This window comes from Ochlerotatus camptorhynchus, unplaced genomic scaffold, assembly GCF_037179485.1.
Source record: "Ochlerotatus camptorhynchus isolate MF236.1 unplaced genomic scaffold, CSIRO-AGI_Acam_v1.1 ptg000475l, whole genome shotgun sequence".
Taxonomy (NCBI): Eukaryota; Metazoa; Arthropoda; class Insecta; order Diptera; family Culicidae; genus Ochlerotatus; species Ochlerotatus camptorhynchus.
The window spans coordinates 727,319-746,614 of NW_027040961.1; the positions used below are offsets into that span (position 1 = coordinate 727,319).

The 19,296-nt window shown below is 40.3% G+C and overlaps 1 protein-coding gene across 1 annotated transcript in view; it reads right to left on the reverse strand.

Moving 5' to 3' along the window:
- Positions 1–19,058, reverse strand: part of Smox (Smad on X) — a 67,295-nt gene extending 48,237 nt beyond the window's left edge. Inside the window, exon 1 of the mRNA XM_065235378.1 lies at positions 18,396–19,058. Coding sequence (XP_065091450.1) covers positions 18,396–18,595 — 200 coding nt within the window. The 5' untranslated portion in view covers positions 18,596–19,058. The remainder of the gene's footprint in view (positions 1–18,395) is intronic.
- Positions 19,059–19,296: the final 238 nt, after the last annotated feature.

Here is a 19,296-nt window from a genome sequence, read left to right on the forward strand (position 1 = left end):
ACGTATAGGCACCAGGGCTCTACAATTTCGAAGCTCTAAAATGAACTCGTGTTTTGTTTCTCTCATACATACGTGTTCGACGCTTCATTTCTATAACGCCTAGCTAGACTATCAGCAAGAAACGAAAATAAAAAAGAAGGACGCTTGGAAGGAAAGGCTGGCTGTGGAACTTCTCGTCGTTGCTTTGCTCATCGCTTTCAATGTAAATAACGTCGATTTTCTAGTTAAACGAACTTCATTATGGCTTTCAATCCCCTTTCACGAACACTCTATCGCCGCTCTTTCAATTTGTTTAAAATGCGTTATGTCCCGTTTTCGATCATTTTTTTTAGATAAATATATGGATGGAAGATAAATTAGAAATATGACGTGTAATCTTCAAGTGTTTTGACGTGAGAAATGCTTTAAATGTGTTATTTCATTTTCCGTCATATACGTCATGAAACCTCTGTTGATGTGTTTCATGAAAGAGAAAACTATCAAAGTCGAGCGCTCTTTCGCTCATCCATTTCGACGAAGCTTGAAAGGAAGACCAATGGAGCGACGGGAGAAAGAGAGACAAGCGATTGAACATTTGTTTGTGCACGCCGACTGAGGTTCTAGAATGCTGCGAAGCTGTTCGACTTTAACAGAAAAAGAAAGCCAGCAGTCTCTTCGTCGCATCGATTTGGTCGATTGAAGCTGATATTGTGACGCCCTGATAGGCACTGACGTTGGGTGTGATACTGGCGGGTTTTGCCGCAAATCGCTCTTCTATTTATTTTTACGCAGATAGATTTATTTGGGTTTGCAAACGAATTATACTATTGAAATATTTCAGAAAGCGCTCAACGGTGCTCCTTCTGTTTGCGTGACAAGCTTTCATTGTTGTTTTCATTGAAGTATTACTCAGGAAACAATGTTTAACATCATTTTTGTACATGGTATTGTAACTAATCTTATATGTGCTTCATTTTGATTTGGGATAAGTGTTTGAACTATGGCTCGGGATTTCCACTGTGGTGTGCTTCTATTGTGACATACTCATATGTATTTTTGTGGTGCCACATAGTGGAAGCGTGAGAGCGTAGTTGGAACATTTACCCTATACAATATACAATTTAAAATTAGCTTGGAAACTAACTTCAAAGTGAAGCATTTGAGTCACTTGAAGGTGTCATCTGGGACGAACAAAGATATAATTAATATATGTAAAAGCCAGAAGTACTTGAAACACGTTAAATTGTAGTTTAAAAGCATGGGTTATGATTGTGTAGGTAGATTAGAGATTTCAGTTATTTATTAAATAAACTTCAATTATAGAATTCAGAAAGTTAATTAACATAAGAGATAGGACGCGGGGGGTCCGCTTAGGGAGGCGACTAGCCTATGAAGTTGTATAATAAATCTTCCTATTTAGTGTATTTGTTAATTACAGACAATGTCAATAGCGAAAGTCATATCTTCAACCAGGCGCTTACGAACAAGTGAAGTTTCAGGAAAGATGTGTTAAATATGTTGATAGGTTTGAAATATGAATTAGGATTGTTGCGCTTTAGTTTTCGGTAAGGTATGATGTGTCAACAAAGCCTTTTTGAGCAAATTTTCAAACATCAATTTGATTGAGTGATTTATTGAAAGACATAGCGTTGCGAAAATTGACAAGTCATACATCTAACATAGTAGTAGTAGCAGTGTCGCATAATCTTATCACAATTGCTGCAAATAGTGCTGAGCAGGGCTGAATACGGATCAAAACTAACATAGCTACTAACACTAAAATGATCCCGGAACTAACACTTTTCCATTGCACTTTTAGTTATATATATATTAGTTTTATTTTTCTACTAAGTCATATATGCTTCTTTCTATTGTTTGGATCAAGTACAACTAATACTAATCTACCTTTATGTATGTTTTACTCCCTTTTAACCCATTATCTTGTGAATGGCGAATCACATGACGTGAGACACGTACAAGCTGGAACTCAAAGAATTACTTCGAACAGGATGTCAAACAAATTCAGGACCAATCCAAATGAGACCAGAAACCAACAAGGCATCGGGGAGTTAAATATTCTGGGAGAGGTATTTGATAAATAATCAAACAGTGGTAAGTTAAAATCAGAGCCAAGGATCATGAGAGGTAATTGTCAATAATTCATTAATTAGTAGAAATCTCGATAACTTTTTCAAGGGAGCGTATCGGCTTTTGTAAATAGGCGGTGCGTTTGGTCGTCGATTTGGCTTAACTGGTGGCTCGCCCACGCGGGCTGGCACTATCATCAGATAGGGGAAATTTTCCTCTACCTGCTGGTGGTGTTGAAAGCGTGTGCGAGCTGCCGGTTGCGCCGGATCGACGATCGGATGCATTGTTTGCAGGAGCTGGTGCTTCCCTTTGAAAAAGTAATCGAGAAATATCCATATTATCCTGTAATTGATATTACTATTTTTATATATCAATGAAATTAGTCATGACAGAGTAACAGATGGGGAAGGACAATAGACACAAGTTGACACAATAAACAAGACAAGTGGGGGTTAATACACAAGACAAAATGACAAAATAAGTGGCGACAGAAGACAAGACTGAGACAAAAATCAACCTTAAAAAAAAAAAGAATGCGCAATTATATTATCAAAACTATTTGGATCAGCACAAAAACAACATTGACCAAACGGGCACCATAGCCTAGGAACGTCTGTGTGTTGATTTAAAATAGAGGCTCATAGAAGCAAAATTGATTAATAAAAGGGGTCCAGTGTAGAGTTTAAGCAAGTGCTGCCACTGGATCACTACAAAAAAAAATAAAAATAAAGAGTCCCCACCCGTGCAAAGTCGGTTAACAAAATGAAAGCAAATCGATATTAAAGTTTGCAGTTCCTATCATAATGAAAAATCATTTTGATTTCAATTGTCGCGACAGAAGTCTGATTTTATAGTGAGCTTTCATTATGCAGTCAACACATTTTAAATCAAAGCAACTTAACTTGAAGTTCTGCTGTTAATTTCTTGTTTAAATTTGATTTAAGTTCATCTGTCGTTGAACTAACGATTATTGTTTATTTGTTTTGTTTAACACATTTTAATTTATTCGTGACTAAACCTAGGTGAGATTTGAGATCAAGTCTTTTAGCGTGAGAAGTATGGATGCTAACCATTTACGCCAGGCCCGTATTCAGTTAAACATTATGAATGCAAAATCAGTAATCAAATCGATTTAATTGAAAGCAGGATTAGTTTTCCATTTGATTCAACAGTGTAAAATGTTGCACTCATTTTTGCTGTGTTAACCGTTAAGTCAACCAAAATGAGATCAAATGGAGTATTCAAAATAAGTTCCATCATAACAGCAAATTCTGATTTCAATTTGATCCCTAACTTTGCTCGGGTATTCGCACACGCCCGAAGATCAGAGGCAGATGCCACATCGACTTGTTTCGTCTACTAACGACTCTCTGATGACAGTGTTGAGGAAGCAGCATACACATGCACTTAATTGGTGGATTTGTTAGTTATTTCAACGCTTTTGGACAATGCTTGACATTTGCCACTTTTCAATAGTTTCTTGTTAAAAATCAACAGTCTAAAGCATTGTTATCGATGCGTAAAAATATTTCTGATCGATTGGTGACAAAATTATTGAAATTGATCCAGGGGCAGCTGAGTTATGAACGTTCAAAATATTTCATAATTTTGTTACAAGTTCCATTTTCGGTTTTCACAAAGTGTACCCCTATATAGAAAGTATTATTATTATTTATCTTTATTAGGGAGGCTTTCAGCCTTGGGCTGGTTCACCCCCACATATAGAAATCACAGACGTAGTCCTACATAAAAAAAAGTTTATCTAACTCGGGGTCTTGGTGGGTTCGATCTTTTTTTTTTTGTTTAAGTAATGCTTACGAATATTGAAACTTTGTACATAACCGGCATAGATTTTCTCAAATCTTACAACTCAATTTTTTGTTCGGTTTCTCAAAGGCGGGATCTCGATTTATTATATTTCAAGTAATTTTTAAAAACCCCTGGATATCAAAAGTCACATCACAAATGTCTTAGTTTTGAATCTTGAAAATGTTTCTTAGTCTAGAACCTCTGTGATTATGATAGTTTATGGAAGTCCAGAATCATAAAATATATCGGGAAATTCAGAATATTGGGATTTTTCAAAAAGGATATTTAGATATTGAAATTTTTAACAAGTAGCCGGCGCCGGTGGTGTAGTGGTAAACGTGACTGCTTTCTCACCCCAATGGGTCTGGGTTCAATCCCAGTCGAGGTCGGTGGGATTTTTCTGAGGCATAAAAATCTCTGGTCACGTCTTCCTTCGGAAGGGAAATAAAGCCGTTGGTCCCGGCCCATGTGTGTTTGAATGGGTGCGATATCCTACGCAGGTGTGGAAGCTGTCTTCCTGCACATTCGATTGCCGTCAATGGATGGCAATCGATGTCCGTCGGTGATTGGCACTAGATTGCGGAACAGAGACCGACGTTAAATAAAGGAAAAGAAGAAATTTTTAACAAGTTCAAAAATATTAAAAATTTCTTCAAGCTTGAAATGTTGCTATGTATATAGTTTTCTTAAAATTTCAAAGCTCGTGATTTTGTTTTGTTTTTTTAACCCAGGATCTTGATTGTTTTTACTCCAGGTCTATTATTGCTCCATATTCCAAGAGCTTAACTAAGCTATTTCCAAGTTAGAGATCCGATAAATTACAAATGATCCGCAGCCAAAATTTTTGTTTTGATATAAGACCCCTAGTTTATGTTTTTTTTATTTCATGAGTTCGAAACCTTAAACCTACACGGATAGAAATCCTTTTATACCTTTTGGCAAATTTCTATTGCTGATTATTCATAAAATGTACAAGTCAACTAATAAGTAGACGCCTTGTACACACATACCGTTTATTGCATTCTATGTGGTCTGTCTTATGGAATGTATAAGGCTGATTTTTTGGCAAAAATGTATAAATGAAAACATGAATAGTTTCAGAACATTCAAGAAATGATCCATGTCGTAGATCTTTGAAACATTTTTTTAGCAGTGGCGTTTCCTTAACCTCAATCTACCTGTGCACCAACTCAACAATTATCAAAATATTGCTTGCAATGGATAGATATCAAGTAAAGTAGAAGATTAAGTGTATTTTTCAACCGATTCGAGTATGAATATAGCATTAAATCTGATTTTGAAAGTTAGTGTAAAGGTAAAAAGTGAGGTTACCGCACGCTACTGGTTTATAGTCCAAGAACTTTTCCCAGGATTTAAATTGCTCAAGTCTAAGCCTTCTAAATCAATTCATTGTTTCACTTGATATAATTATAGGTTGTAATGCAGTTATGAATAAGTATTGAGAAATCTCTCGCTGAATTTAAAGAAAATTCCCTGAATTCCCAGGTCATAAATCAAATTCCTTGGGATTCCCTGATTTACCAGATATTTGACACCCTGAGAACTTCATACTTCTCTTGCCGAATAAAGCATCAAATCAAAGCATCAAGTTAAGTAGACAAATAACAGAGTTGTGACTGATAGTGTGTGTCCATTTTATAAACTGGACAGTCCTATTGACATACATGCGGATATACAACTTTTAAAATTAATATATTTTTTTATTGTTTCTGGCCTTAGCGAAAAACAAATCTGAAACTCATAAAGCATATGTTCCAGCTGAAATGTCATAAGCCTAAAACATTCCGACCGTCACTGTATCCCTGTTCTCCATTCAGTGTCTCGACACTTTTTATTCCTAGTAGGACGCATAGAGGTAGGTATACATGCAAATGTTGTTGACCTTGCGCGCCACCCAGTCAGTGTGTGTTGCTGGCGTTGTGTGCAAAGTGCAATGATTCCAGATTATTGATTTACCCCTCGGAAGAAGGAACGGGCAAAATACAACATTTTTGATGTCTGATGCTTGTGGCTGGTCTAGTGGCACGGCGCGGCGCAACATGGGACGCTGAGCATACAACCATGGGACGGACACGCAATAATTCGCTATATTCGTACTCAGTCGTAGTAGTTGTCAGGCCATCAGGCATGCAATACAGGGACTGACGTCGCCGCCGTTTGGTTCTTGATAGAATGAATAATTCAGGCAGCAGCAGTGTGAGGGTATTGGTGCGCTATTTTTCTCATTCAGCGAAAAGGAGAGAGTTTGTTGTACCATGAAGAGTTTTTTTTTGCGCGAAAATGATGAACACTCATTCGGTGAGTAATACTCGATGGTGAACCGACTGACTCTACAGAGAGAGAGACTGCTGGATGGTACGAAATTCGGGAAGTAGGATCCAAATAGGAGATAAAATGTAAACAACCCTCGGTAATAGATGTCTGCACCTGTTCAAACAGCACCGTCTGTGCGTAATGGTGTCGTAAGCGATTGTTCAACAAGGTCGCGGTTTGAACAGAGAAAAAGGTTAACTTAATTAAAACGGGGAACTGTTCCCTAATTAATTGAGAAACGCTATATTAGTCGAAGCGTGTGATCCGAGTGCCATTTTATACCGCGATAACACATAACATATGTGGAACTTCATGCAAAAAACTGACTCAAAGCTGACCCCTTTTTTGTTTTGCCTCAGTGGTATAACTGGCATAGTTGGACATCGATCTGTCATAATAAAATTTTCGTGATATCGACACTGAGCATTCATAAGGACCATAAGAATGGCTACTTTCGTAAATGTCTCGTAGGTCAAAGTCAATCCAAGTAAGCCACTAATTTTATCGGATAGGAGGATTCTTTCTCTACACAATCATGTTGTTGGTTTACTTGAGTGAGTTTTAATTATCGAGAAATTCACGCAAAAAGTAATTGTTTAGGTTTGCAGCATTGGCCCTTACGAAAGTAAGCATTGACGTTGACGGCAACTCTGCAACTCAATACTCCTGGTAAAATCCCATAAGCATCTGACAAACTGTGCATGGAATCTTAGCGGACTTTGTCTTATCTCTTCATTCCTCTAGCAAGCCGCCGTTTCTTCACGCAAAGATTGACAGAATCATATGGGATTTTCATAGGAGTGAAAGGGTAAGGAAATGTTCACCAAGTTTCACGCACAGACTGATGTTTGCTTATGGGATTTTACCATAGGAGTGAAGAGTTACAGAGTGAACGAAGAGGCGAACTGTCAATAGTCACGGTAATGCGTAATCGATGTGCGGTATAAGAGGTGAGGAGAAAGGAAACTAGTGGACTCTTTCGTTCTCGCGTCTTCTTACGCAGCAACAGACGTGACGTCACGTCTGCTGTTGCATAAGAACTTCGTCAGAATGAAAGAGTCCACTAGTTTCCTTTCTCCTCACCTTTTTTACCGCACATCGATGCGTAATGAGATGTAAACAGGTGAGGCCCAGATAATTTGTCGTCTCTTTTGTTTCTCCGCTGTTTAAATGCTTGACTGAGTTTGACGTGTGGGCATTCTTTTTTCGACGTGCTCGACAGTGGGCTTCTCAAAGGATTTTTTTATCTAGTATTTTCAAGTCAGTCAGAAGCCAGTCAAGAGCGTTGTTATTCAGTAATATTGCCTATTTACAGATGCAATATTTCTTCGTCTCTTCGATCTTTTTGGTTAACATTGGATTCATTACGGAAATTATGTTAATTGCATGTAATTTAATGCAAACAATTCGAAGATTTGATGATTACGTTGAATAGGTGTAAATCTATCATTTTGTCAACTTATGATAATATCACGACATATCCAATTGATGTATGTTAACTATTATTTTCGTTAGTAAAAAGTGCTTAACTTTGCTTCAGTTAGCTGGGAGCCCACTCTACTCTGGAACCTTAGCCATAGTGGTCGAAAAAAAAATTGTTATGATTGTGTGTAGCTCACCCCGGGAGCTATTTGACAGCTTCAGTGTAATGTCTATGTACCCCGAAAATTCTGGTTCTCTGGTTCTGTCAAATCGAATAATGATGGAGTAAATTTACAATTGGTCTTATTTTTGATTAACTCTTTTTTTCACGTTTTTGAGTTTTTGTTGTTGTTTCTATTTTGTGTAAAAACATTGATATTTTTTAAATAATCTAATAATTGCCATAGCTTGACGGGATCAGAAAATGTCTGTCAATGTATGTGTGTATAAGAGCGCGTAACACATATTTCTAAAACGTATTTCTCGGCAACCACTCTACCGAATTGAATGCAACAACCACCAAATGAAAGGTAGCATGATTTTATACAATGTTAATAAACAGATTTTTTTTATCGATTACTGGTTCCGGTGATTTGGACGGAAAAATATTCGAAAATCACGGAATTCGGGAACTAAGTGGTGTACTCGGTAACCACATAACCGAATTAAACGAAACAACCAGCAAATAAAAGGTATTATGATCACATTGAATGCTGTTGAAAATATTTAGAATCGTTCAACTATTTTTAGAGATATGGGCGGCACAAGTTCTGAAAAACATGTATTTTGGGAACTATTTAAGTCATATTTATCAGTAACCACTAATGCGAATTGCTCGCAACAACCACCAAACCACTACCATAGCCTCACCTATAGAACATTATTGAACAGATTCAGAATTGGTCAACTGGTGCAGGAAATGTGGTAGGAACATGTTCCGGAGAATGTGAACCATGATACTAAATTTGTCCGGCAAGGAATAAAACCTATCATGTGACAAAACAAATTACTTCAAAATATGATAACCAAATGAATTGTGGCCATTTCGAGCGCCGCGGACCACATTTGTCAGTTTCGGGCATGTCCCAGATGCCCCCGGGGAATTGAATCAAAACCCATCATGCCAAATAATGAATTTTTAAAATTAAATTGATTAATTTAAATTTATTAAATTCCAATCTTTTATAAGGATCTATATGAGGAAAACAATGCAACATCAGTAATACGTCTCACTGATAATTTATTCTTGGCTTGAGTTCGACGACCACATGAAGTGAAACAAAAACATATTTTCTGATGTGAAAAAAGTTGTGCCACCAACGATGGCTGACCCCATTGTTTACGTACGGTGGAGACATCTACAATTTGTAAGTGGGTACGTGAAACTAAGGTTTTCTGTCTAGATACTCAGGGGTTGGTGTAGCTCCTCCTTTGCTTTTTCAATCAACATGGATCAACATTACCACGTTTTTTTGAAAAAAAAATTCAATTGACGGCAATTGAGAAACATAGGGAGTATTGATAAGCGCTCGATATCATTTATCGTCCTGCTTGCAAAATTCTTGCGAATGGAACGATGCAAAGTCAGTTCAAAACACTGCATATTTTTCAAATGGGACTTCTGACTCTTGTTCCAAATTTTGCTGCTTCTCTCTGGACTTCAAAATGTAAGCACTTAATGCCAAATTTACGTGGTCGTGTTTTTCCTCGTACGAAACCTAATGAAATCAAAGTTTGATGCAATTGGTTCCAAAAAAATAGAAAATGTCCAAAGAAGGAAATGTTACGTACGGGAAATGAATGCAATGTCGTCCTAAATGCTCCTAATTTGAACGCATACATAAATTTATCAATCGACTAAATTTTCAATAGCGACCAAAAATATCCATTAGTACCGTGCCAATGACGCGTTCATCTAGATAAAATTGATAAATAGCAGATTTTTAGCGATGGGCCCAATCTTAGATCCATAGACCAACATTAGAGCCATTTCCCCTACATGTTTCATCTAAGTTTACCACAGTTTTTCTATGTGAATCAAGGTGATGAATTTGTTAAAGTTAGCTATATAATTACAAATAAAGCACATAAATGGTTAAGGAAATAGTAAGCCATGAGTTCCGGAATGCTAGGAACACATAGAATTATGAACCACGGTAGAATTATTAAAAAGAATTGACAAGCCCCTTGATTTCTTTTCTCATATTACAGCTGGTATAATCAATTTGACAGATCGATGTCGACCACTTGAAATCACTGAAATGGGGTCGATTTTTGATGATCGAGTTCCACATATGTTATGTGGCGATAGCCCTATCCAGGTGCATTTTTGCTCAAGTTTGTTGCCCTGTCCGTGTTGTTCTTTTTGTTTGTCCTTGATTTGTTTTCCGTACTGAGTACCAATGCTTCCGACGCCAGGGAGGCAGCTCCCACACCTGGATCCTACCTATCGACCCATCAACTCATCGACCGGGGACCAACGACTTTACTTCCCTTCGCGTAATCAGAGATTTATGCCTCAGAAAATCCGGACGACGCCGACTGGGATTGAACACAGGCCCTTTGTAGTGAGAGGCAATTACGCTTACCACTACACCATCGGCGCCGCTGTGTTGTTCTTTTTAGTTAAATGAGCATAGCGATAGTCAAATAGTCGACAACTTCGTTTAAAAGCTTTTAAAACCCACCTTTTTTGACGATTTATTATTTACCATCGCTACGCCCAACTTCAAAATATGTTGCTATTAATAATGGAAAACTGGATAAAACTGGGTGAATGAACCATTAAGTCAAGACTATTTTTCACATAGATGGCGCTGTTGCATTGGTAGTAAGAAATACAAATCCCCATGTAGAAATTTGGAAAAGAGGAAATAATACGCTTTTCATACATATTCAGGTCAAAACAAGTTGACGACAACCTAAAGAAATCATTCATGGACTTTGTCGTTCACTTTTTTCCTGGAAATTAAGGAGTGTACTCGAAAAAAATGCACCATTTTTATCCGTGTGTAACTTTTTTATCCGTGTGTAAAAATTGATGAAAATCAAAATTTCATAACAATCGGCTCAGTGGTTATTGAGATGACATCGAAACAAGAAGAAAATCGCCGGAGAATTTCGCGCGCCGTCATGGAAAATTCGACTGTGACCATGAGATGGATCGGAAGACAACTGGAAATCACCCATACAACTGTGTCTCGGTGGTAAAATTGTTTAAGGAGTCCCAGACAACCGATCGGCGGGCTGGAAGTGGAAGAAAATCGAAGACAGCTGACCCTGTGAAGGCCCGGTAGGTGTTGGATTATTTCAAGCGTAATCCGAACCCTTCGATTCGCGACGAGGCTCTGAAGGCAAAGTGTTCCGCCTGGTTCGTTCAGCAAACCATGAAACGAGCTGGGCTTCGTGTATTCAAAGGTCCGGAAGGCACCGAACCGGCGTGATCAACAACAACACGGCGGCCAAATCCCGCGCAAGGAAGCTGTATCGAGAGTGGTTAACGAAACCGATGTGTGTGGTTATGGATGACGAAACCTACATCAAGGCAGACGCAAAGCAGATACCGGGGCTGGAGTTCTACGTTGCCAAATCACGGTTTGATGTTCCGGAAGACATAAGGAAGAAGAAAGTGGACAAATTCGCCAAAAAATACTTGCTCTGGCAGGCCATATGCCAATGCGGTAAACTGAGTAAACCGTACATCACAATGGGTACCATCAACAGCGAAATTTACCGCACCGAGTGCCTCCAGAAGCGTCTGTTGCCCTTCCTGCGGTCCCACGGAGGCGAGACATTATTTTGGCCGGACCTGGCATCATGCCATTACGCGCGATCGACGTTGGATTGGTACAGAGACAACCACCAACCCCCCAAATTCACCAGAGATTCGTCCGGTGGAAAGATTTTGGGCCATAATGAAGGCCAAAGTTCGAAAATCGTCCAAGGTGTTTAATGAAAGTGACCAAAAAGGTCGGCTCCACCATTGCACAAAATGAAATGAGGGGTCTTAAGGGAAAGGTGCGGGCTTTCAGCGATGGAAAGGAAATTGAATAAAGTTATTATGCCGAAACATAATCCATATGTATTAGTTCATTCCCTGAATGTTTCAAAAAAATCCGACTTAGAGAACACTTTTGTATTGTGCATTTTTTTCGAGTACAGGCCTTATTGTTAAACAAGATACAATTAAATAGAAAAGGTACTTTTTCATAAATTTTTAATCGCTTCACTAACAGGCTCCAGATAGCCTAAAAAATAAAATTTGAGGGAGAAATTCAATCTAACGAGCTCAATCTCTCACCACGCCATGTATTTTGATGACACTCGATTTGTGATTTCCCTTTTTCAGATTTCAAAATAGAGTACCTGACACTACAAAACATGGCTGGTACCTCTATATATGCATTTAGATTAGCATCCGAAGTCCCTCCATTTTTACATATTTCTGCCCCGCCCCATTCATAAAAAACGGCGGGAAATCATATCAGAGGCGGGGCTTAGAAAATTCTTTTTGTGCAGAATATGTAAGAAAGGAGGGACTTCGGATGATAGCCTCCTGGCAGACCACCTCAGCTCAGGTACGTGTAGCATCCACTTTCCGGACGAACCAACGTTCCTCTCCCCAGCTGGAATAACATCCACCCTCGACGTGTTCCTGTCCGACCTGGCACTCTCGAAACCAGTCACCTATCACGAACTGAGCTCTGACCACTACCCGGTACTGTGTGAACTAAATTTCAACCCAACAACAGCGCCGGTGACGATGAGACGAGATTACCATCGGGCCAACTGGGTGGTTTTCAGACGCCTAGTGGATTCAAGACTTCCCGAAAATAAGGATCTGCCATCCATTGAAGCCATCGACAACATACTGGAAGTCGTGCACACTGCAGAAGAAGCTAGCATCCGCTGGGTACCGGTGAGGCGACAATTCACCATGATTGATACCTACACCCGGCAGCTTATCCAGCAACGAAACACAGTCAGGAGAATATTCCAGCGAACCAGATGTCTCCTGAAAAAACAACAAGTCTCTCTCCTCAACTGCCTGATTAGGGATCGAATGATGTTGATCAGGAACCAGAAGTTCTCCAACAGCATCGAACAACTGAGCGACTACTCGAGGCCGTTCTGGAAGGTGACCAAAATCATGAAGAAAAGGCCAACAGTAGTTCCTCCACTGAAAGACGACACCGGAGGCATATCGGTGTCCCCATCGGAAACGCTATCGCTAACAAACTCATCGAAGCACACAACATCGGTGCAGGCATGGTGAGTCCCCACGAAGATACAGTGCAACAAACCTTGACGAGCAAGTCGACGATGCTCAGTTCGTTGGTCAAGTGACCGAAAACGATGTACGTGCAGCAGTGATGCGCGGCAAGAACATGAAGATCCCCGGCAACAACGCTATCTTCAATCTGGTTCTGAAGAAGCTCTTAATAGATGCCTCCAGCTAAGCTACTTCCCGACCAGATGGAAGACAGGGAAAGTCATCCCTATTCCTAAACCTTGAAAAGATCCAACTGCTCCATCAAGCTAAGGGCCCATCACGCTGCTATCAGCAGTCACCAAAATATTCGAACGGCTTATTCTCCAGCATCTGATGGAACACGTCGAAGAACACCACGTCATCATACCGGAGCAATTCGGCTTTCGGAAGGGGCATTTCTACCGTCCATCAACTAGTCCGAGTGGAGAACACCATTCAACGGAACAAGTCACTCTCTAACAACACAGCCATGGTACTCCTGGATGTGGAAAAGGCCTTCGACAACGTGTGGCACGATGGACTTGTCCATAAGATGGTGCAGGCGAACTTCCCAAAATACCTCACGAGAATGGTAAGAAACTATTTGAGAAATCGAACGTTTCAAGTACATCTTTCAGGTGCCACCTCAGAACTCCACGAGGTTCCAGCGGGTGTGTCTCAAGGCAGCCTCATCGGCTCTATCCTATATAACATTTACTACATCCCCGACGTTCCACAACTCCCTGCTGGCTGCCACGATGTTTCGCATCCTATCTATCTGATCGTCAGTTGGAAATTGCAATCGACGGCTGCCGATCTCCTTCGTTCCCTGCCACTTCGGGCATTCCGCAAGGTTGATATTTGTTGTGTATTTCAACGACGTCAATTTCGTCCTCGACGGTCAACGACTGTCGTTCGCAGACGAAATGAAAATCTATCACCGAATCCGAGCCATCGCTGACAGCCACCTTCTCCAACTGCAACTCAACGCTTTTGCTAATTGGTGCCAACTGAACCGCATGGTTGTAAATCCAACAAAATGTTCAGTAATGACGTTCTCACGGAAGAAACAGCCAATTACATTCAGTTATATCCTAGAAGGCGTTGATGTACATCGTGTTTATCACATAAAGGATCTGGGAGTCATCTTAGATTGTCAACTCACACAGGGTGTCGACTCAAAGTCGAAAATACAATTCCCTGACTTTCCCTGACTTTCCAGCCGGTTTTCAGAAAAATTCCAGTCCACAAAACTTCGTTATTTTAACCTAAGAAGCTACAACGTGATGTGCTTTATTATACCGTAGCGTAAATTAAGGTTAGTTTAAAATGAGCAGCAGGGTAAGCTTTCGAAAATATCAAGAATAGCATACTCATGGCACTTACAACAGAACTTGATACTAATACAATTTTTACAGACCATATGACCGACTACCTACGAAGGATGTGAATAGACCTAGGGCTTTAAATACATATTATAATATAATAATGAATAACTACTGCTCACAACTAGGCTCCCTATTCATTACTAAGTAAGGGGTACCACAAAAGATCAAATAATGGACGCAGCTCTCAATTTGTGTTCATAATTTCACAGCCAAATAAAAATCAACCAGTAGACGATCCTTTCTCTTTACATATAAATTATTGTAAAATAAATACAAAAAAATAAAAGGCATTAGTCAGTTTCGTACTCTCTAGAACTCCATATGACAACCGCAGACATGGTAAAATAATTTAAGTTTAATTATCATTAACATTTTATTCTCTCAGTGAGTTCACATTACAACGAGAAATTGCAAGTTGAATATGTGTTAATTTTCGGATTACTTTTAAAAATGTTTATCATGAACACTTTTCTCCTGCAAACGACGATCCTTGTCTACATGGAAAGCGAATGCGATTTTTCGAACTCGCTGAATAATTTCATTCAAAATTTGTAAGTTTTCGAACCCGCTTGCATGAGTAACACCATCATAGATCTGACGTCGCACTACGACTGAAGGCCCAAACGCAATGTGGGCGGAAGCGGAACGGAAACGGTGTCACAACTGACATCAAGATGCCTAACCGCACTCGATTTGATTCTAAAGGCCGGCGCACAATAGATACGTTTTCAGGTTTTTTGACAGTTAGCCGATGCATTATCTGTCAAAAAACCCGAAAACGTATCTATTGTGCGCCGGCCTTAACTAGTTTTCAATCCGACAAATAGGCTTACTCAGATCGGGCTTTTCCGCTTCCACTGCCGTTCCGCTGACATTGCGCTTGGGCCTTGACTCTTCCCTCATGTTTTCAAAGATATTCTGCATTTACCGAAAAACCTCTCTCTGCATTGGCGTTGCCATGCGATAAGCAGCAAATCATTTTCACAACCAACAATAGTTCTGAATACGCCGACCAATAACCTGTGCCAAAAAACGTCCAGTCGTTCCGTTTTTGCGATCATATTGATCAAATGTGCATTTACCTGTGCAATATTGTTATTATTATTTATTATTAGTCCATCTGACTTTAAAGTCTTAATAAAACACTTAAAGCTAAAAGTAGTCATACATTAAAATTGCCCGACATTAAGCGATTACGAAATCTGGATGAAGTGATGCCAACATTGAATTGGTCGGATACCACGTTGAATTCGTTCAATTCGTTCCAGTCTATCTCGGACAAGGAACGTCGCAGCAAACGTAAATCATTCTTCCGGAAGTTGAGACGATAGACAATCGAAGTTTCATCAAAGTGAAGTTTAGATCTATTTGCGATAGAAATATCCAAAGCAGGATGGAAGTTGTCAAGAGGAACGATGACATCAGGCGCCTCAGTAACGGTACAGTCAAGAAGTGAATTTTCACTAACGAACACCAAGTCTGGGAAATGAGACTGAAAGTTGGGAACTAGATTTATCTGCCTCAATCCATGAAAACCAGTACCGTCCACAAGCAAGCGGCTGGCCGGAGTAGTAACAGATGCTTTTGGATCTGGATATGCAAATCCCTGACCTGAGTGCGACCAGATAAGCCCAGGTTGATTGAAATCACCGAGCATAAGAATCATGTCCGAATAATTAGCCCTAGAAGAAGCAAATTCTACAACATCCATATGAAGTTGCATTATGCTACAGTCGAGACGTCGTTCAGAATGTACACCGTTCAGATGGTTAATATTAATGAACCTTTCCATAACGCCTCTAACCATTTGATACATTGCGTTGCACAAAAAAGGCACCATAAAAGGTCCGTCTGAAATTCGCATTGAAATGGCTTAACTTCGACAGCAACTGATTTAAAGAAAGCTAGCTTAATACCACGTTCAGACTACAGAGTTATAACATGTTATAGCGGTTGTCAAATAATTGCAACACAGAAACCACCATCAAGATAGTGTTATAACATGTTATAACTCTGTAGTCTGAACGTGCTATTAGCCATCAGCAGCGAGTCATTCAAACAGTTTTTAATATCTTGGTAGGAAGGACGTTGGTTCGATTTTGTCTTTCTGGACGCCTTGAATAAATTTTCGTATTTGCGGAGTAATTTTGATTGCCCTCTGAACAGCAGCACTATTTTCCGACCATCGGTGACCGCAAAACTTTAGCGGGAATATGGTAGATCTTGCTGGTACATTTTTCAAGATATTGTAGATACCACGCAAATATTTGACAACATCCCAACTAATCCTGCGAACACTATCCTTGAATGTATTATGCAAAATATACAGCCCACAGCTTCCCAGATCTATCAGCTTCTCGCCACCTTTTTGTACCTCTAGCTTCAATTCACATTGGGCCCATCCATGGACACTTGCAGCAACTTGTTCGAAGAAATACCGGCAAGGGCGTCCATAAACGCAGCGAGTAGATCTGATGCCCGGGATCTTCCCAAAAACTTTGACGTCATGCACTGATAAAATTTCAAAGATTGTTTTATGTGTCCCACACATGATTTTTTGCAATGTGATCAACATTATTTTTTTCCCTGACCTACATTAAAATTCCCTGACATTCCCTGACTTTCCAGATCATAAATAGAATTCCCTGACATTCCCTGACTTTCCAGGTTTTTCCAGGTAGTCGACACCCTGCCATATCTCGTACGTCGATCGACAAGGCATCCAGAACGCTCGGCTTCATTTTCAGGATAGCTAAAAGTTTCACGGACATCTACTGTTTGAAGTCGCTTTACTGCTCCCTCGTCCGGTCGGTGTTAGAATACTACTGCCCTGTATGGAATCCCAATTACCAACACAGTGCACAAAGAGTAGAGTCTATTCAACGACGATTCATCTGGTTTGCCCTTCGACGATTGCCTTGGAGGGATCCTCATCGCCTTCCAAGCTACGAAAGTCGGTGCCAGTTAATTCACCTGGATCCTTTGTGGAGTCGAAGAGATACGACAAGGGCCCTGTTTGTGGCAGACATTCTACAGGGCAGAATCGATTGTCCTTCTATTCTACAACAAATCGACGTTAACGTTCAAGCACGAGTACTCCGTAACAACGCCATGCTGAGGATACCTTTTCGTCGTACAAACTATAGTTCGTATGGTGCTATCAATGGGCTACAAAGGGTTTTCAATCGTGTTGCTTCCTTATTTGATTTTTTCACTTGGCACACGAGACGCTACGTCAGAGATTCCGTGATATATTTTTAAGAATAAGGAATTAAGTTGGACTTCACGGCCTTTGCAGCTTGTTACTTCTTGACTATATTGTATTTCCTAGTATTGCTTAATCTATCATTAGGACTAAGCCCAGTCTGTTGATGTAGAACCAAATAAACAAACAAAATTAATTTACAACTCAATTAGAATCGAATAAATTACACTGAATGGGCAAAAAAGCGAAATCAATCATAGAAAGCATTTGAAATTCCCTTTAGAATCCTTCCAACACCCTGTAGAAGGTCTCAAAACTACCCTCAGAAAACTATTGAAAGAAATCCTGCAATATATGTTATCGCGAAGACTCCAGTTCCATTGCAAACTTAATACATAATAGAGAATCGATGTTTTGATTACCGCGCTCGAAATGTTGTACTTTGCCAAGCATGATTCCGCAATTTGACACCATACGCGACCGAAACAACAAGTAAACAGATTTGATTCTACGATAATCATATCAACTCGCTCGCTGCGAACATCACAAAATTATTGCGTTCATCAGAATCTAATCATTAATTAAACAATAAAATAAATGCTGCCTATGTGCAACCAGAGTCAGGGTCGATCGCATTTCAAAAACTCATGCTCTATTTTTGCACCTCCCTTTTTGACTGTCATAGGTAATCCGTCTGTCCTGTGCCTTGCTCGATAGATTCTCACCCAATGCACACCAGCCAGTCGGAGAATCGGGTGTATCGGCAACTAACTAGGCTAGAAAACCTCCCAAAAGGAATTGCCCTCGCCGCCACAGCTGACCTCGGTGTTCGCTGCGAAGGTTAAACCCGTTCACGCACTGCGCGGTACCTCCCTCCTCTCCCGCCCTCCCATCGAATTCATCTTTCTTCGAAGCTTACCTTGGTATGGTAACGCATTTCGTGTTACAATTCTGCGTCGTAATGGCCCGTTCGAGTTCGTCCAAAGCTGCGGATTTTTTCAGCTTCTTCACCAGACTTTTGACCGCCTTCTCGCACCACTTCCCCTCGACGGAATCGTCGGGCGAGGCTTTCTTCCAGCCTAGCAGACGCTTCACAATCGGAGGACTGAACGGCAACATTTCCTCGATAACAAGGATTTCAATCCCTGGCTTCCGGTTGATCCGGAAAAACCGGTCCAATTAGTGCGGGCTGTTTTCCTTTTCTTCTGCGGGGAAACTACGCACTCGGTTGTTTCACAACACTCTCACGCCACACACGGTCGAAGAAAATCGATTTACTGAAACACTTTGGCAGCCGAGGAACTTTTTTCGAAAACGGGGCCGACACACGCACGGGAACAAGAAAATAACAAAGATTTGCAATCGCAAAATTCACCGCTATTCGGCGGAATTTCCACTGACGGCCACTGCGAACCGGACGCGGCAAACACGGACCACCGGAAGACGATATTTCGGACGAGATTCGTCGTAAATTTCCTACCGAATTTTGCCTATTAATGCACAACACTCTCACACCGTAACTACAGGAAGGAAATTTGCCAAAAAATGTACAATCTGCTCGCTCCTCAGCTCACTGCTTTGGCTGATTGTTGGTTTTCTTTCTGCGGTGGTGAGACAGTGCGAGAGCAAAACCTGTGCAAAGTGAGGAAAATGAATGTACACAAGCGATCGCACAAACACAAGCGTAACGCCAAAACACTGGCGTGAACTGTCAAAATTATGCGAAATGATGTCGAAAAGAAGGTATGCCACCGACAGAAGGTATGCTAATGCAAGGTTTGTTATATAAACATGGTGACATGTTGTTATTCTGTGAGTCT